A 19676-nucleotide genomic window follows, 5' to 3' on the forward strand; every position below is an offset into this window, starting at 1 on the left:
GCCGGGGATACGGGATGGATCCGCAAACCCTAACCCTAACCCTAACCGCTCTCTTCGGAGGCTCGGTGCAGATTTGAAGTTAGAAGGCGACACGTTTTATATTGCAAAAAAAGAAAACACGTTTTGCAAAAACCAGCCTGCCTGATCGTAATGACGTGGTGGAGCCCAATCCCGACCGACGCGGGAAGTGGAACCGACCCAGCGGCCCGACAGCCTGACTCGGGAAAAAAAAACCCAATCCGTGTTCGGGTCGGGTCGAAAACCCTAGACCCAGATCGATCGAGACCGTCTTCTCGGTCGCAACCCAGCAATCGAAGCTCTGCTCCTGCTCCCGCGAAATCTCAATCTTTCGCCTTCGAGCTCCCGCTGCTCCCGCCAGACCACGCTCCTGCTCCCGCCAAATCGAGCTCCTTCTCTGCTCCCGCCAAATCCAATATGCCGCGCCACCGCCGCTGCAGCCGGCTGCGCCGCATCGTCGGCGGCGTCTCAGTCGGAGCTCTCCTACTGTTAGCCGGAAGCGGAGGCCACAACGCCTACTCGGGCCGCCCGGTCTTCTCGTTGCCCCTCGGCCTCGGCGCCCCCTTCCCGCTCGTCGCCGACAGTCCGGCGCCCCCGCCCTTCCCGTTCGCTGCCGACTTTTCGCCGTCGCCGTCGCCGTCCCCGCAATCCCAATACTCGCCCTTCCGCCTCAGCGATGACAGCCTCGCGCGGCGCCTTCTCCCCCTCCGCCTCCGCGCCGGCCACTCGCCGCCGCCGCAGGAGGCGGATGCGGTCCTCCTTCCCGACCAGGAGGTCCTGGTCCTCGACGACACTGAGCCTACCGGCGACGCCATCTGCGCCTTCCAGGGTGGGGCGTCCTCCCCGGCGAGACCGCTCGGGAGGCTGCCGGCGTCCGGGCTTCACGCATACGTCTGCCGCCTTCCCGAGCCAGCGCAGAGCTTCCAGCAGCTCCAAGCGCCGCTCTTACTCCACTCCTCCACCTCCTCGGCCGCCGCAGCTGCTCCAGATCCCCCTTCTCCTTCTCCGGGCCGCGCATTGCTTAACTGGAGCAGCGACCCGATAGTGTTTGACTCGGCTCTTCTGGACGGAGGCGACGTGCTCGTCTTCGCTAAGGGAATCAGCGGCCGCCAAGGTCTTCAGTGCCTGTATCGCTACAGCGACGGCGCCGGTACCATGCTGGCATCTACGCCGGCAATCAGCTCAGTACAGCAAGTTACTCGCTGCCCCTCGCCGCCTACACCTGTCAAGTCAGGAGGAAGCACCAAGGTTCTTGTCACACTAGGGGTCACCGGCGAGGATCCCATGCCCTCCCTTGCAACCTTTCGTCGACAGCAAGCTGAATCTTCTTCGCTGACTCCCCACAAGAGTTCAATTTGCGCCTGCACAATGGGACGCAACATCTCCAAGTTTCTCAGGGAGTGGGCACTCTACCATAGTGCGATTGGGGTGGATCAGTTCTTTATCTACGATAATTGCAGCGAGGACAACTTGGCAGGCCTAGTGGCGCAGCTCATATCCTCCGGGCTCAACATCACAACCGTGCCATGGCCTTGGACCAAGGTCCAAGAAGCTGGTCTGTCTCATTGCGCGGCCACACAGCAAGCTTCGTGCCAATGGATGGCTGTCATAGATGTTGATGAGTTCATCTTCTCAACAAGCTGGGCAGGATTAGAGAAGCCATCAAAATCTTTGCTAGAGCCCGTCATTTCTGTTGATGATAGCGTTGGCCAAATATACCTTGCTTGTTATGACTTTGCCCCCTCGGGCCAAACAGCACATCCACCAGAGGGGGTCTGCCAGGGCTACACTTGCCGGTTGAAGAACCCGCAGCGGCACAAATCCTTGGTCCGTCTCGACGCCGTGGAACCATCCCTCATGAATGTGGTCCATCATTTTAAGCTCAAGCCTGCTTTCAAAAGCATCTGGACTGCGTTGGCACGTGTTAACCACTACAAATACCAAGCTTGGCCGGAGTTCAAAGTCAAGTTCAAGAGGCGCGTGTCCGCTTATGTGGCTGATTGGAAAGATCCAATCAACCTCGACTCAAAGGACCGGGCTCCTGGCTTAGGAGTTGATGACACCGAACCAAAAGGCTGGGCCCAAAGATACTGCGAGGTTAAAGACAATATCCTTCAGCTGTTAACCGCAAGATGGTTCGGTGTCGGATTTGGGAACCCTCATTAGCTCCAGTCAGATCAGGTAACACACACTGGTAAGATCTACCACCTCTCCCCCTCTTTTACATAGTAATTTCTGTTTATTTACACTAACAAAACGTAAATCAAAACCACTAAATTTTCCAGAATTAAAAATTATCTCTTAAATTGGATGGTATACACCTTTTAAATAAGCTTTAGTTTTTTTTGTGAATAAAAATAGGCTTTAGGTTGATGGGGAAGCACCACAATATGTGTGTGTTGCTCAATGATGAACATACTCCCTCTAGTCTAGTTCTGAAGAAGCCCCCATAATGCAACTTTTACTGCTTATTTTCTCAACTATAAAACTCTTCAAATTTATACTTCTTTAAAATACTTTATGAGAGATAACCTTTATTTTTATTATACATTATTACTGTAAAGCTCTTCAAGACAATATTGTTTTGAAAATAGTTTATGAGATAAACCTACACATTGTTTTCACATACCCAATCCAAAAATATTTTGAAATATAGCGAGTCAAAGTTTGGAAAAAGTTAATTAAACCCATGCCTAAACCAACAACTTTTCCAGAACTAGAAGAGGGAGTATAATAATAACCTGAGAGCATTTTCCCTATCAATAGTTAGCAGTTTGTTTTCGCTATTCAAGTTCTTGCTGTCCTTCTTTTTCCATGTTGAACTGTTAAGAACAGATTTATATTCATTTTGCCTTGATACTCAGCATGTGACACGGTGCTTTAATATTGGTTTCTTTGCTAAAATTGGATGACTTCTTTTCCTTGAATGATTTTGGCTTAACAGTTGGGCTTAGATCAATTGAATTTGTAATGCTTAGCTGGAGCATGACATGAAGCCTCTTTATTTTATTTTATTTTATTTTATTTTTGGGTCTGGGTGGCTGGATTACTAATCAGTGAAAGCTTCACCTAAATGATTTCAAATTTTGTTTGTTGATTGAGGTCCATTTCTTAAATATGTTGTTTGGTTGATCCTTATGGTTGTTTGGTTTCTATTCTGAAACTATTGATTGAAATGCCGGTCTACACTTTGTTGGCTTTTCTTTAAAAAAACGAATCTTGGTTTATGAATTATGATGCAGTTAAGCTTTGGCTTATATGGTTTTGTTCCAGTTTTGACTTGTTTTAATTAGCTGGAAACATCTTTGGCGAAAGTCTTTCTTGATATGGAACTCATACATCAAAATGCATCTCCAATGGAGAATGCGACATTGTCAGACTGAACTTGCAAGGTCAAGGTGTGAACCAGTGTATTGAAAATTACCTTTGCTGCATGGTTTCTACTGATCCGAAGAAACAGGTCCAGCATTTACCCATGGCTGAATACTGGTACAACAGTTCCTTTCATTCGTCTCTCCAAAAGACTCCTTTCGAGGCCTTATATATGGATATATATCCACAGCCACAAATCAATGAGTTCTCTATGGAAGGCACTACTGACAGTGAGGCATAGTGTTCCTTAACTGGCAGACAACAACTGCTGTCAACACTGAAGTACAATCTCTTAATCGCCCAGCAGCGCATGAAGAAATATGCAGATTGCAAGCGAGTCGAAAGGACTCTCGCAGTAGGTGACATGGTTTACTTGAAGCTTCAACCATATCGTCTGAATGCTTTCGGCCTTCTCTCTCACATCAAGCTGCAAAGCAAGTTTTACGGACCATTTCGAGTACTGTATCATGTGGGCAACGTGACATATCACCTGTAGCTGCAAACACATCAGCCAGTGTTCCACATCAGCCAGCTGAAGAAACACATCGGACCCAATGCAGTTCCCTGTGCTGATTTACCTCTAGGTGATCCTGAAGAGCGTACCAGAACTGAACCTGTTATCGTATTTCAGACCCAACAGATCCCTCGCAACAATCGACCGGTTGTCCAATGGCTTGTACAATGGGAGAATTTTCCACTGGATGATGCAACTTGGGAAGATGTGGATTTCATGAAGCATACATTCCCAGCCTTTTTCAAGAAGACAGTCGAAGCATGGCAAAGTCAACCTTCAGCTACTTGAAGGCAAGATCGCGCTCGCAAGGGGGCATTGTCAGACTGAACTTGCAAGGTGTTCTAGTGTTCAGTTAACTGTACCGGTTCAGATAATGAACGGCTGGGGATCGACGACGGAGAAGAAGATCGGAAGGCTTGCATTCGCTCACCGTCTACCACTAGCTTATTTACTTCTCACTGTTGCTTTTTCTTACTTCTTTATTCTCTCCTTGCCAACCACGTCTGCAACAGAACAATGTATGCGCTACACGGGATAAGCCCCGATCAATCAATAAAGCACTACGCGGCCTCCCAAGGGAGGTGAGACGCTTCTGATATTTCACATCTATGACTTCTTTTCCTTGAATGATTTTGACTTAATAGTTGGGCTTATATCAGTTGGAATTGTAATGCTCAGCTGGAGCACTACATGAAGCCTCTTACTTTTATTTTATTTTTGGGTTTGGGTGGCTGGGCTAATAATTCATGAAAGCTTCACCCAAATGCTTGCAAATCTTATTCGTTAACTAAGGTCCATTTCTTAAATATCTATTGGCTGATCCTTGGTTGTTTGGCTTATGTTCTGAAACTAATCCGTCTCTCGTGAAGTCATGTTTTTGGTGAGATGTTGGTCTGCATTTTCCTTTAGAAAATGGATCTTGGTTTTCTATGACTTTACTTGGAACTTATCTTTAATGATGCAGTTAAGTTTTGGCTTATATGCATGTTCCAGTTTTGACTTGTTTTAAGTAGCTGGAAACATCTTTGGAAAATGGCTGAACATCTTGTTTTAATTAGCCTGTTACTTTTAGCAATCATCTGTATTTCATAAAATGGCTTAACATAATCTGCGATGATAGTAATAGTTGTATATATAACAAAGTTTGTAAGGGGAACAAATTTCCTAGCTAAATGCAATTCCAAATTCAGAAGTCGAAATTTTATTGCCCTTTCATGAGTCATCTGACTGGTACATATCCTTCGACCATGAGAATGCAGGATTACAAAGAGTCGAACTTTACTATTGCCAGCAAGGTATTTCTATGTTATGTTGTGTTATGCCATTAGGCGCATTATGCTAATGTTTTACCCAAGGCTGTTTCTCTGCAGCTTGCCAGAAAGCTTTTTTTAGTTTTTTTGAACAAGGGAGCGGCGCTCAAGGTGCCAAATTCATTTAAAACTACGCTCATGTACATGTTACAGCATGGGTTACAACTCTTGGGCAATCAAGCACTAACAGATGTTGTAAGAAAGGGCAGCTAAATTGGCTATGAGCTTGTTTGATACTACAACTAAAGACAGGTTCCACATTGCTAAAAAAAACCTGATGAGCACAATTGTGGGCTACACCATTAATATCTCTGGAAATCTGCTTGGTGTAGCTGAAGAAATCTGCAAGATGTTTCCTGATCTGCCATCTAGTTTCAGAAGCAGTGATGCTTTTTTTGAGCTGCTGCTTTGACCAAAGTCAAATTGTCTTTGAAAAATGTAACTTCCTGCAAATTAAGCTACTTTGCAACAGCCGCAGCAAGCCAGAGAGCTCCAGCTTCAGCCAGAAGAGAGGAAGGGGCCTGCGCCATGGAGGTTTGTATCATGATGCTGCTAGTCGAGGCACCATCCACGAAATGAATTTTTTTTCCCAAGTCTTGTATCCTGCAAGTGTGATCTTCCTGGAATCTTAGTGTTCTTCCACGAGGCGTCAGAGTAAATCTTAGGACCTGCAATAAGATCTGAAGAAATAGTAGCACCCTGAGTAGGCACAACATTGGGCCTGGGGGAAGTTATGGTTCGCTAAGAATCAGCATGGCTGGGGTTTTGAGTTACATCCATATTACAACAATCAGAGATTGCCTTTTCCATGAAGTGCACCTGATGGGGGAATGAGATTTTCCTTTGAAAAAGTCAATCATTCCTAGCCTTCCACAAACACCAAAGAAAAGACATTTCGGTATGGAGGCATAGGGATGATTCATAGGGATAAAAAGAGATAGAGGGCTTGTGGCCATTATACAAATGCAAAATGACCCATTTTTTGATAGTTTGTGACCATTTTACATGATAAAAATAAATTTATCCCTTATAAATTTGGTCATTTTACATTTGTATAGAACAAAAAGAACGATGCAAAAAACAGAGCAAACGATGCAAAAAACGATGAAAAAATACAGAGCCATTCACAAAAAACAGAGCAAACGATGTAAAAAAAAAACGACGCAATTCGACGGCCCAACCAGAGCTTGGTTTCCTTTTGGGCCCAATAACAACGTTTTTTTTTTCACGGAGTCAGTGGTGGGCGAGCAGCCGAGCACAACCAATAGGATCGCCTCTCGCGGATCGCCCCACAATCCAACGATGCGGAGCCGTCCTTGTGATCCAACGGCGCGGAGCCTGCACACAGCCAGCCCACCTACTTCCTTCTAGAAGGTCAGATCTGAGGGCTGTCGCTTGGCGCGAGGGTATGATCGGCCGGCTGATGTTGGGAGCTAGGGTTAGGCGAAACCCCGCGGGGTTTAGAGGGGTTTTGAGCTGGTCAACGGGGTTTCAAAGGCTTTGACTGAGCATAACTAATTTAAAAAAATCAAAAAAATATGAAAACTTCGCCGTTCGTCGTTTTATAAGAAAAACTAACGAGGAAAAATACTAAACTTGGTCTATGGTCATTTTCATGAAAAAACCCTAGCTGGCACGATCGAGGTCAAATAAGCACCATTAATTTAAAAAAAATCAAAAAATATAAAACCTGCGCACAATGTTGTCTTATGTGACATGTTACCAACCAAAAATCATAAACTTGCTCTATGGTCATTTTCATGAGAAAACCTTCACACATATGAGCTATCATGTACATGATTTCATAGAGTTCAAGGAGAGGAGGTGGTGTTACCTTCTGTTTTTGAAAAATTAAAAAAAAATCAAAAAAATCAAAAAATAGTGAGACTTCGAATCTACACTATGGAAAGTGAATATGTGTTAATAAAAAAACATTTGGCTCATTTAGAGTAGGTTCAAAAAACTTGATTACAAATGGACTGTTTACCCTAGCCTAGGAGCTCATTTGGAGCACATTTTCTCAAATTCAATTTTATTTGACCTCCTCTAAATCACTTCAAATTTACGCCCCAAATGCGTCGGCACGGACGTCGAACGGACGCCACGCGCGCCTTCTCGCTGTCCGTCGCGTCCCCACCTAGCGGCAACCCACTCGCGGTCAGCTTAATTTATGACCACAGGCCCACGTGTCAGCGACGGCGATCGCCCTTTTTTAAGCCGACCATGTGGCGGGGCCGTCCTCATCCAAACTCGCCGTCCCCATCTAGGCAAGCTCGCTCCCCCGTCGCCGGCAAACCCTAGCAAAAACCCTAGCCAACCCTAGCCAAATGGGGCTCTTCTCCGGCGCCGGCAGCAGCAAGTCCAAGGGCAAGGCCCCCGTCGTCTCTTTCCCCTCTGAGTTCGTACCGCCTCCGCCGGCGCCGGCTCGCCGACAGAGGGTGCGAGTGAGCGTGCCAGTGCGCTAGGCAGAGTGGCACTGGTAGCATCGCGTCCCTCTGCCCTACCCCAACGTCACCCTGCTGCACGACTGGCATCTGGATCCAGAGAGGATCCCAGTGCTGGCGGCGCCGCGGTCGACTAGGGCGCCCGCGGAGGAGGTGCGGCGCCGGCAGGCAATGCTGACGCCGAAGCAGCGCCGCGACGCCACCTACGCCACCGACGCGCCTAACTGGGCGAGGTGGTTCGCCTTCGAGCACGAGGAGGCGAGGCGATGCGGCGTGCGGGAGGTCGACCGCATCGTGCCACCGCCCCCGCTCGTCGTCCGGGAGGAAGACCAGGCAGCCCTTGCGGCGGTCTACCGCGAGAGCGAGGAGGACGAGCGGCGCAGGGTGGAGGCCGTGGAGGAAGAGGAGGCTCGCTACGAGGCGACCATGGCGCAGGCCCTCACCCTCTCCGCGGCCAGGGATTGCGTCGTGCCGCCGGTGGCCCCGCCGTTCCCTCCCCGACAGCTCGTCAAGGCCGACCCAGAGCCGCAGCCGGAGCCGGAGCCGGAGCCCATCGCGCGCTTCTCCTGGACGGGAGTGGTGCGCGGGTGGGTGTCCGCGCCACCGGTTTGGATGGGGGCGACCCCGGAGCAGGAGGCGGCGTACCTCAAGATGTGGCGCCAGCGACGACTCGCCGAGGAGCGCCGTCACGGCGAGTACGAGGAGATGCTCGAGCGCGACCTCGAGGAGGAGGCGCGCCAAGCCGCGACTGCACAGGCGGTGTTGGGGAACGTAGTAATTTCAAAAAAATTCCTACGCACACGCAAGATCATGGTGATGCATAGCAACGAGAGGGGAGAGTGTTGTCCACGTACCCTCGTAGACCGACAGCGGAAGCGTTATCACAACGCGGTTGATGTAGTCGTACGTCTTCATGATCCGACCGATCAAGTATCGAACGCATGGCACCTCCGAGTTCTACACACGTTCAGCTCGATGACGTCCCTCGAACTCCGATCCAGCCGAGTGTTGAGGGAGAGTTTCGTCAGCACGACGGCGTGGTGACGATGATGATGTTCTACCAACGCAGGGCTACGCCTAAGCTCCGCAACGGTATTATCGAGGTGTAATATAGTGGAGGGGGCACCGCACACGGCTAAGAGATCTCAAGGATCAATTGTTGTGTCTCTGGGGTGCCCCCCTGCCCCCGTATATAAAGGAGCAAGGGAGGAGGAGGCCGGCCCTAGGAGGGGGCGCACCAAGTGTGGAGTCCTACTAGGACTCCCTAGTCCTAGTAGGATTCCACCTCCCATATGGAATAGGAAAAGAGGAAGGGAAAAAGAGAAGGAAGGAAGGGGGCGCCCCCCTTCCCTAGTTCAATTCGGACCAGACAAAGGGGAGGGGTGCGGCCACCCTTAAGGCCCTTTTTCTTCTTTCCCGTATGGCCCAATAAGGCCCAATACGTATTCCCGTAACTCTCCGGTACTCCGAAAAATACCCGAATCACTCGGAACCTTTCCGAAGTCCGAATATAGTCGTCCAATATATCGATCTTTACGTCTCGACCATTTCGAGACTCCTCGTCATGTCCCCGATCTCATCCGGGACTCCGAACTCCTTCGGTACATCAACATACATAAACTCATAATAAAACTGTCATCGTAACTTCAAGCGTGCGGACCCTACGGGTTCGAGAACTATGTAGACATGACCGAGACACGTCTCCGGTCAATAACCAATAGCGGGACCTGGATGCCCATATTGGCTCCCACATATTCTACGAAGATCTTTATCGGTCAGACCGCATAACAACATACGTTGTTCCCTTTGTCATCAGTATGTTACTTGCCCGAGATTCGATCGTCGGTATCTCGATACCTAGTTCAATCTCGTTACCGGCAAGTCTCTTTACTCGTTCCATAACACATCATCCCGCAACTAACTTATTAGTCACAATGCTTGCAAGGCTTATAGTGATGTGCATTACCGAGTGGGCCCAGAGATACCTCTCCGACAATCGGAGTGACAAATCCTAATCTCGAAATACGCCAACCCAACAAGTACCTTTGGAGACACCTGTAGAGCACCTTTATAATCACCCATTTACGTTGTGACGTTTGGTAGCACACAAAGTGTTCCTCCGGTAAAGGGAGTTGCATAATCTCATAGTCAGAGGAACATGTATAAGTCATGAAGAAAGCAATAGCAGCATACTAAACGATCGGGTGCTAAGCTAACGGAATGGGTCAAGTCAATCACGTCATTCTCCTAATGAGGTGATCTCGTTAATCAAATGACAACTTATGTCTATGGCTAGGAAACATAACCATCTTTGATTAACGAGCTAGTCAAGTAGAGGCATACTAGTGACACTCTGTTTGTCTATGTATTCACACATGTATTATGTTTCCGGTTAATACAATTCTAGCATGAATAATAAACATTTATCATGATATAAGGAAATAAATAATAACTTTATTATTGCCTCTAGGGCATATTTCCTTCAGTCTCCCACTTGCACTAGAGTCAATAATCTAGTTCACATCGCCATGTGATTTAACATGAATAGTTCACATCACCATGTTATTAACACCCATGGTTCACATCGTCATGTGACCATCACCCAAAGGGTTTACTAGAGTCAGTAATCTAGTTCACATCGCTATGTGATTAACACCCAAAGAGTACTAAGGTGTGATCATGTTTTGCTTGTGAGATAATTTTAGTCAACGGGTCTGTCACATTCAGATCCATAAGTATTTTGCAAATTTCTATGTCTACAATGCTCTGCATGGAGCTACTCTAGCTAATTGCTCCCACTTTCAATATGTATCTAGACCGAGACTTAGAGTCATCTAGATTAGTGTCAAAACTTGCATCGACGTAACCTTTTACGACGAGCCTTTTGTCACTTCCATAATCGAGAAACATATCCTTATTCCAGTAAGGATAATTTTGACCGCTGTCCAGTGATCTACTCCTAGATCACTATTGTACTCCCTTGCCAAAATCAGTGTAGGGTATACAATAGATCTGGTACACAGCATGGCATACTTTATAGAACCTATGGCCAAGGCATAGGGAATGACTTTCATTCTCTTTCTATCTTTTGCCGTGGTCGGGCTTTGAGTCTTTACTCAATTTCACACCTTGTAACACAGGCAAGAACTCTTTTCTTTGACTGTTCTATTTTGAACTACTTCAAAATCTTGTTAAGGTATGTACTCATTGAAAAACTAATCAAGCGTCTTCATCTATCTCTATAGATCTTGATGCTCAATATGTAAGCGGCTTCACCGAGGTCTTTCTTTGAAAAACTCATTTCAAAACACTCCTTTATGCTTTACAGAATAATTCTACATTATTACCGATCAACAATATGTCATTCACATATACTTATTAGAAATGCTGTAGTGCTCCCACTCACTTTCTTGTAAATATAGGCTTCACCACAAGTCTGTATACAACTATATGCTTTGATCAACTTATCAAAGCGTATATTCCAACTCCGAGATGCTTGCACCAGTCCATTGATGGATCGCTGGAGCTTGCATATTTTGTTAGCACCTTTAGGATTGACAAAACCTTCTGGTTGTATCATATACAACTCTTCTTTAATAAATCCATCAAGGAATGCAGTTTTGTTTATCCCTTTGCCAGATTTCATAAAATGCGGCAATTGCTAACATGATTCGGACAGACTTAAACATAGATACGAGCGAGAAACTCTCATCGTAGTCAACATCTTGAACTTGTCGAAAACCTTTTTGCGACAATTCTAGCTTTGTAGATAGTGATACTACTATCAGCGTCCGTCTTCCTCTTGACAATCCATTTATTCTCAATTGCTTGCCGATCATCGGGCAAGTCAACCAAAGTCCACACTTTGTCCTCATACATGGATCTCATCTCAGATTTCATGGCCTCAAGCCATTTTGCGGAATCTGGGCTCACCATCGCTTCTTCATAGTTCGTAGGTTCGTCATGGTCTAGTAACATAACCTCCAGAACAGGATTACCGTACCACTCTGGTGCGGATCTTACTCTGGTTTACCTACGAGGTTTGGTAGTAACTTGATCTGAAGTTACATGATCATCATCATTAACTTCCTCACTAATTGGTGTAGAAGTCACAGGAACAGATTTCTGTGATCCAATAAGGGAGCAGGTACAGTTACCTCATCAAGTTTTACTTTCCTCCCACTCACATCTTTCGAGAGAAACTCCTTCTCTAGAAAGGATCCATACTTAGCAACGAATGTGTTGCCTTCGGATCTGTGATAGAAGGTGTACCCAACTGTCTCCTTTGGGTATCCTATGAAGACACATTTCTCCGATTTGGGTTTGAGCTTATCAGGATGAAATTTTTTCACATAAGCATCGCAACCCCAAAATTTTAAGAAACGACAACTTTGGTTTCTTGCCAAACCACAGTTCATAAGGCGTCGTCTCAACGGATTTTGATGGTGCCCTATTTAACGTGAATGTAGCTGTCTCTAATGCATAACCCAAAACGATAGTGGTAAATTGGTAAGAGACATCATAGATTGCACTATATCCAATAAAGTACGGTTATGACGTTCGGACACACCATTACACTGTGGTGTTCCAGGTGGCGTGAGTAGTGAAACTATTTCACATTGTTTTAACTGAAGGCCAAACTCGTAACTCAAATATTTTACCTCTGCGATCATATCGTAGAAACTTTTATTTTCTTGTTACGATGATTCTCCACTTCACTCTGAAATTCTTTGAACTTTTCAAATGTTTCAGACTTTGTGTTTCATCAAGTAGATATACCCATATCTGCTCAAATCATCTGTGAAGGTCAGAAAATAATGATACCTGCTACGAGCCTCAATATTCATCGGACCACATACATCTGTATGTATGATTTCCAACAAATCTGTTGCTCTCTCCATAGTTCCAGAGAATGGCGTTTTAGTCATCTTGCCCATGAGGCACGGTTCGCAAGCATCAAGTGATTCATAATCAAGTGATTCCAAAATCCCATCAGTATGGAGTTTCTTCATGCGCTTTACACCAATATGACCTAAACGGTAGTACCACAAATAAGTTGCACTATCATTATTAACTTTGCATCTTTTGGCTTCAATATTATGAATATGTGTATCACTACGATCGAGATCCAACAAACCATTTTCGTTGGTGTGTATGACCATAGAAGGTTTTATTCATGTAAACAGAACAACAATTGTTCTCTAATTTAAATGAATAACCGTATTGCAATAAACATGATCAAATCATATTCATGCTCAACGCAAACACCAAATAACACTTATTTAGTTTCAACACTAATCCCGAAAGTACAGGGAGTGTGCGATGATGATCATATCAATCTTGGAACTACTTCCAACACACATCGTCACCTCGCCTTTTACTAGTCTCTGTTTATTCTGCAACTCCCGTTTTCGAGTTACTACTCTTTAGCAACTGAACCAGTATCAATTACCGAGGGGTTGCTATAAACACTAGTAAAGTACACATCAATAATCTGTATATCAAATATACCTTTGTTCACTTTTACTAGTCTCTGTTTATTCTGCAACTCCCGTTTCGAGTTACTACTCTTAGCAACTGAACCAGTATCAATTAACGAGGGGTTGCTATAAACACTAGTAAAGTACACATCAATAATCTGTATATCAAATATACCTTTGTTCACTTTGCCATCCTTCTTATCCACCAAATAGTTGGGGTAGTTCCGCTTCCAGTGACCAGTCCCTTTGCAGTAGAAGCACTTAGTCTCAGGCTTAGGACCAGACTTAGGCTTCTTCACTTGAGCAGCAACTTGCTTGCCGTTCTTTTTGAAGTTCCCCTTTTTCCCTTTGCCCTTTTGTTGAAACTAGCGGTCTCGTCAACCATCAACACTTGAAGTGGTCTCGTCAACCATCAACACTTGATGTTTTTCTTTATTCTACCTTCGTCGATTTCAGCATCACGAAGGGCTCGGGAATTACTTTCGTCATCCCTTGCATACCATAGTTCATCACGAAGTTCTACTAACTTGGTGATGGTGACTAGAGAATTCTGTCAATCACTATTTTTTCTGGAAGATAAACTCCCACTTGATTCAAGAGATTGTAGTACCCAGACAATCTGAGCACATGCTCACTAGTTGAGCGATTCTCCTCCATCTTTTTGCTATAGAACTTGTTGGAGATTTCATATCTCTCAACTCGGGTATTTGCTTGAAATATTAACTTCAACTCCTGGAACATCTCATATGGCCCATGACGTTCAAAACGTCTTTGAAGTCCCGATTCTAAGCCGTTAAGCATGGTGCACTAAACTATCAAGTAGTCATCATATTGAGCTAGCCAAACGTTCATAACGTCTGCATCTGCTCCTGCAATAGGTCTGTCACCTAGCGGTGCATCAAGGACATAATTTTTCTGTGCAGCAATGAGGATAATCCTCAGATCACGGATCCAATCCGCATCTTTGCTACTAACATCTTTCAACATAATTTTTCTCTAGGAACAAAAATAAACACAGGGAAGCAACAACGCGAGCTATTGATCTACAACATAATTTGCAAAGTACTATCAGGACTAAGTTCATGATAAATTTAAGTTCAATTAATCATATTACTTAAGAACTCCCACTTAGATAGACATCTCTCTAATCATCTAAGTGATTACGTGATCCAAAGCAACTAAACCATGTCCGATTAACACGTGAGATGGAGTAGTTTCAATGGTGAACATCACTATGTTGATCATATCTACTATATGATTCACGCTCGACCTTTCGGTCTCTGTGTTCCGAGGCCATATCTGTATATGCTAGGCTCGTCAAGTTTAACCTGAGTATTCCGCGTGTGCAACTGTTTTGCACCCGTTGTATTTGAACGTAGAGCCTATCACACCCGATTAACACGTGGTGTCTCAGCACGAAGAACTTTTGCAACGGTGCATACTCAGGCAGAACACTTTTATCTTGAAATTTTAGTGAGAGATCATCTTATAATGCTACCGTCAATCAAAGCAAGATAAGATCCATGCAATCAATATAAGTGATATGATATGGCCATCATCATCTTGTGCTTGTGATCTCCATCTCCGAAGCACCGTGCTTGTGATCTCCATCTCCGAAGCACCGTGCTTGTGATCTCCATCTCCGAAGCACCGTCATGATCACCATCGTCACCGGCGCGACACCATGATCTCCATCGTAGCATCGTTGTCGTCTCGCCAACTTATTGCTTTTACGACTATCGCTACCGCTTAGTGATAAAGTAAAACTATTACATGGCGATTGCATCTCATACAATAAAGCGACAACCATATGCTCCTGCCAGTTGTCGATAACTCGGTTACAAAACATGATCATCTCATACAACACATTATATCACATCATGTCTTGACCATATCACATCACAACATGCCCTGCAAAAACAAGTTAGACGTCCTCTACTTTGTTGTTGCAAGTTTTACGTGGCTGCTACGGGCTTAGCAAGAACCGTTCTTACCTACGCATCAAAACCACAACGATAGTTTGTCAAGTTGGTGCTGTTTTAACCTTCACAAGGACCGGGCGTAGCCACACTCGGTTCAACTAAAGTGAGAGAGACAGACACCCGCCAGTCACCTTTAAGCAACGAGTGCTCCGAACGGTGAAACCAGTCTCGCGTAAGCATACGCGTAATGTCGGTCCGGGACGCTTCATCTCACAATACCGCCGAACCAAAGTATGACATGCTGGTAAGCAGTATGACTTATCGCCCACAACTCACTTGTGTTCTACTCGTGCAAAGCATCAACGCATAAAACCAGGCTCAGATGCCACTGTTGGGGAACGTAGTAATTTCAAAAAAAATCCTACGCACACGCAAGATCATGGTGATGCATAGCAACGAGAGGGGAGAGTGTTGTCCACGTACCCTCGTAGACCGACAGCGGAAGCGTTATCACAACGTGGTTGATGTAGTCGTACGTCTTCACGATCCGACCGATCAAGTATCGAACGCACGGCACCTCCGAGTTCTACACACGTTCAGCTCGATGACGTCCCTCGAACTCCGATCCAGCCGAGTGTTGAGGGAGAGTTTCGTCAGCACGACGGCGTGGTGACGATGATGATGTTCTACTGACGCAGGGCTTCGCCTAAGCTCCGCAACGGTATTATCGAGGTGTAATATGGTGGAGGGGGGCACCGCACACGGCTAAGAGATCTCAAGGATCAATTGTTGTGTCTCTGGGGTGCCCCCCTGCCCTCGTATATAAAGGAGCAAGGGAGGAGGAGGCCGGCCCTAGGAGGGGGCGCACCAAGTGTGGAGTCCTACTAGGACTCCCTAGTCCTAGTAGGATTCCACCTCCCATATGGAATAAGAAAAGAGGAAGGGAAAAAGAGAAGGAAGGAAGGGGGCGCCCCCCTTCCCTAGTCCAGTTCGGACCAGACCAAGGGGAGGGGTGCGGCCACCCTTGAGGCCCTTTTTCTTCTTTCCCGTATGGCCCAATAAGGCCCAATACGTATTCCCGTAACTCTCCGGTACTCCGAAAAATACCCGAATCACTCGGAACCTTTCCGAAGTCCGAATATAGTCGTCCAATATATCGATCTTTACGTCTCGACCATTTCGAGACTCCTCGTCATGTCCCCGATCTCATCCGGAACTCCGAACTCCTTCGGTACATCAACATACATAAACTCATAATAAAACTGTCATCGTAACTTTAAGCGTGCGGACCCTACGGGTTCGAGAACTATGTAGACATGACCGAGACACGTCTCCGGTCAATAACCAATAGCGGGACCTGGATGCCCATATTGGCTCCCACATATTCTACGAAGATCTTTATCGGTCAGACCGCATAACAACATACGTTGTTCCCTTTGTCATCAGTATGTTACTTGCCCGAGATTCGATCGTCGGTATCTCGATACCTAGTTCAATCTCGTTACCGGCAAGTCTCTTTACTCGTTCCGTAACACATCATCCCGCAACTAACTTATTAGTCACAATGCTTGCAAGGCTTATAGTGATGTGCATTAACGAGTGGGCCCAGAGATACCTCTCCGACAATCGGAGTGACAAATCCTAATCTCGAAATACGCCAACCCAACAAGTACCTTTGGACACACCTGTAGAGCACCTTTATAATCACCCATTTACGTTGTGACGTTTGGTAGCACACAAAGTGTTCCTCCGGTAAACAGGAGTTGCATAATCTCATAGTCAGAGGAACATGTATAAGTCATGAAGAAAGCAATAGCAGCATACTAAACGATCGGGTGCTAAGCTAACGGAATGGGTCAAGTCAATCACGTCATTCTCCTAATGAGGTGATCTCGTTAATCAAATGACAACTTATGTCTATGGCTAGGAAACATAACCATCTTTGATTAACGAGCTAGTCAAGTAGAGGCATACTAGTGACACTCTGTTTGTCTATGTATTCACACATGTATTATGTTGCCGGTTAATACAATTCTAGCATGAATAATAAACATTTATCATGATATAAGGAAATAAATAATAACTTTATTATTGCCTCTAGGGCATATTTCCTTCAGGCGGCCGCACAGCCCCCCGCGCCGGCACTGCCCTGTTGGAGATATGCCCTAGAGGCAATCATGTGATGATGATATTTCCATATGTATTCATGAGTCCTTTGTATTGTCCTTAAACATCATCAATGATATGTATCAATAAGTATGTGACTTGTTTGTGCAACTATGTATTGTATGATGATTGTTTTAATGGTCCCTAGTTGATAAGGTTATGCGGACACATATCCTTGACTAGTATACGACTCGGTTGATGACTATGTTTCACAAGTCATGTGCATGGAGATGCTAAACCGATAGTATGGGCTCGGGGATGGAGATCACCGAGCCGGACAGACCTACTTTGAGACGCAGCGAGATATAGTCATCTGTTAGTCTCAAGTGCAATGTCTATGCCATGTCCTAGACCTGAGGTCCTCGCATGTTCTCGGGATGAGGATCGACTCACTTAGGGTCTATCAAACGCTACTCCGTAACTGGGTAGTTATAAAGGTAGCTTTCAGGTGAGTCGTGAGACATGCCGCGAGACATGGTTGACCAAGATGGAATTTGCCCCTCCTATTTGGAGAGATATTCTCTGGGCCCTCTCGAGTGATCAGATTCGGAAAGCATGGCCATGCGACTTGGGTTAAGTGTTAACCCAGTTCGGGAATCTGTATCATGGTTTCGAGAAGAGGGGTCGAGCTAACACAAGGGTGATAAGTACTCGCCTTGAGCTCGACAACAAATATCGTGAGGCAAAAGGAATGTTGCATATGCCACATTGTTGAGGTTCGTCAAACGACTTTACGCCCACATGGGAGTTGGCACGTTCTGCTAGGAGCCGCTACCAACTATCGACTCTGGTCGTGTCCATGTGTACGTGGACCTATAGGGTCGCACACTTAAGGGGCTGCAGCCCATTCGGATTGGATCTGAGTGGAAAATGGATGTGGACTCCTAGTGGGCTCAAGTGTTGAGCCCACCTCGGAGGTCTATATAAAGGGGAGTGGGCACACCACTTAAGGGGACCGGATTGAACCCTGGTTAGCCACCGCCACTCCCCATGCCCATGCCGCGCGACCGGACCTAGCAGTCCGCCGCTCGACGCTGCTCCCCGTACGTGTGGATACCTTGGAGGCATCACATCTGCGGTGCTTGGACGAACCGTTCGAGGGAACCGCGAGGTGCCGTTCGCGGGAGATCACCGTTCATGGGTCTTCGCTGTTCGCGGGAGATCGGCAACGCGAGGAGGAGACGGCCCGGGAGATCGGCTACACGCATCACCAACTCTACTTCCGCTGTGGTGACTGCGCTTCTAGTGGTAAACCCGATCCCGTGATCTATTTCCAGCAGCATGATCTTGGGTGCGCGGTAGAAAATTTTATTTGGCGCTAGCGTAGCATACCGCGTGTTCCAACATGCCCCCGCCGAAACAGCTGCCCGCGGCCTACATCGCCGCCGCCTGGAACACGGCGTTCCCCTGGGCCAGCCCTGCGCCGATGCTCATCGACCTCACCCACCCCGAGGACGACGACGACGCCTAGGGCGCGCTGGGCAGCGCGCTGCCTTGTAGTTAGGTTGTTTTTAATTTCTTTTAATGCTAATGTGGATGTGTGGACTCTCGCCGGCCTTCCTGGCCGGCTTTAATGTTTAATTAAGTTGTTTTTATTTTAAATATGCATGCACATTTTTTTCTCGACGCCGTCAAAATGGGTCGGGCCAGCGTTGGGCGCATGAGCCGACCCAAACGCGTTGGGCGCTGCGAGGGGATTTGGGGAAAGGGATGGTAGGGGCGATGGAGGTGGTTGCCCTCTTTATATGATGGGACGTTTCGGGCATGTCCATGGTCACGTGCTACCCCACGACCGCGGTCTTGCATGCGACGATGTATACACGGCCCCACTCGTCAGCTAACAGTCAAAGGCATTGACCCGACGGCAACGTCCGTTATAACCAGTTATGAGGGTTTCGGGCAAGGGAGTGGGGAAAAGTGAGCAAAAGTTAACAGAGTGGGATGAATGAGTAGAGCTAAGGAACCAGGGGCACAGAAATAAAAATCCCTATATTGAATGGTGGAGCTGTCAGTTGGTGCAGTTCTAAGCAAAGTGTCGTGGCGGGATCTACGTGTGAAGCGGAGTATGTTGGCATTTTGGGACCGGGGGTGCCCAGACTTGCCTGCCTGCGGCCCGAGGCGTGGCTCTACCAGCGTCTTGGTACGGCCCAACTTCAGCAGCGACCACACAAGACCCTCGTGAGGGGCCAAGCCTCGCAAGGCGGATGACACCAAGACCTCCCTGGGGGTGGCCTCACTAGGCTGTCTCCCGAGGAGCGGAGATATCTATGCAAGGGACACCTCGCGAGGTTCGCATGACGTGAGCCATGACGACCAAGGCCATGCGGGCGCCAGCGGGCGCAGTGTACCAGTTTCCTCTTTGGTGCTAAGGAGTCAAGCTCAGGCGTGGGGTCCTGAGGCATCAGGCAAAGGTTTCCATATCGGTGCAACAAGACCAAGACCAGCAGGAC

At 46.7% G+C, this 19676-nt stretch overlaps 1 protein-coding gene across 1 annotated transcript; it reads left to right on the top strand.

Annotated features, from left to right (window-relative positions):
- The first annotated feature begins 275 nt into the window (after window positions 1–275).
- Window positions 276–4502, top strand: LOC109771957 (glycosyltransferase family 92 protein Os08g0121900). The gene has a single exon (XM_020330653.3). The coding sequence runs from the start codon at window positions 436–438 to the stop codon at window positions 2182–2184; it is 1749 nt and encodes a 582-aa protein (XP_020186242.1). The 5' UTR covers window positions 276–435; the 3' UTR covers window positions 2185–4502.
- The last annotated feature ends 15174 nt before the right edge of the window (window positions 4503–19676 follow it).

This window comes from Aegilops tauschii, chromosome 6, assembly GCF_002575655.3.
Source record: "Aegilops tauschii subsp. strangulata cultivar AL8/78 chromosome 6, Aet v6.0, whole genome shotgun sequence".
NCBI classification, from domain to species: domain Eukaryota; kingdom Viridiplantae; phylum Streptophyta; class Magnoliopsida; order Poales; family Poaceae; genus Aegilops; species Aegilops tauschii.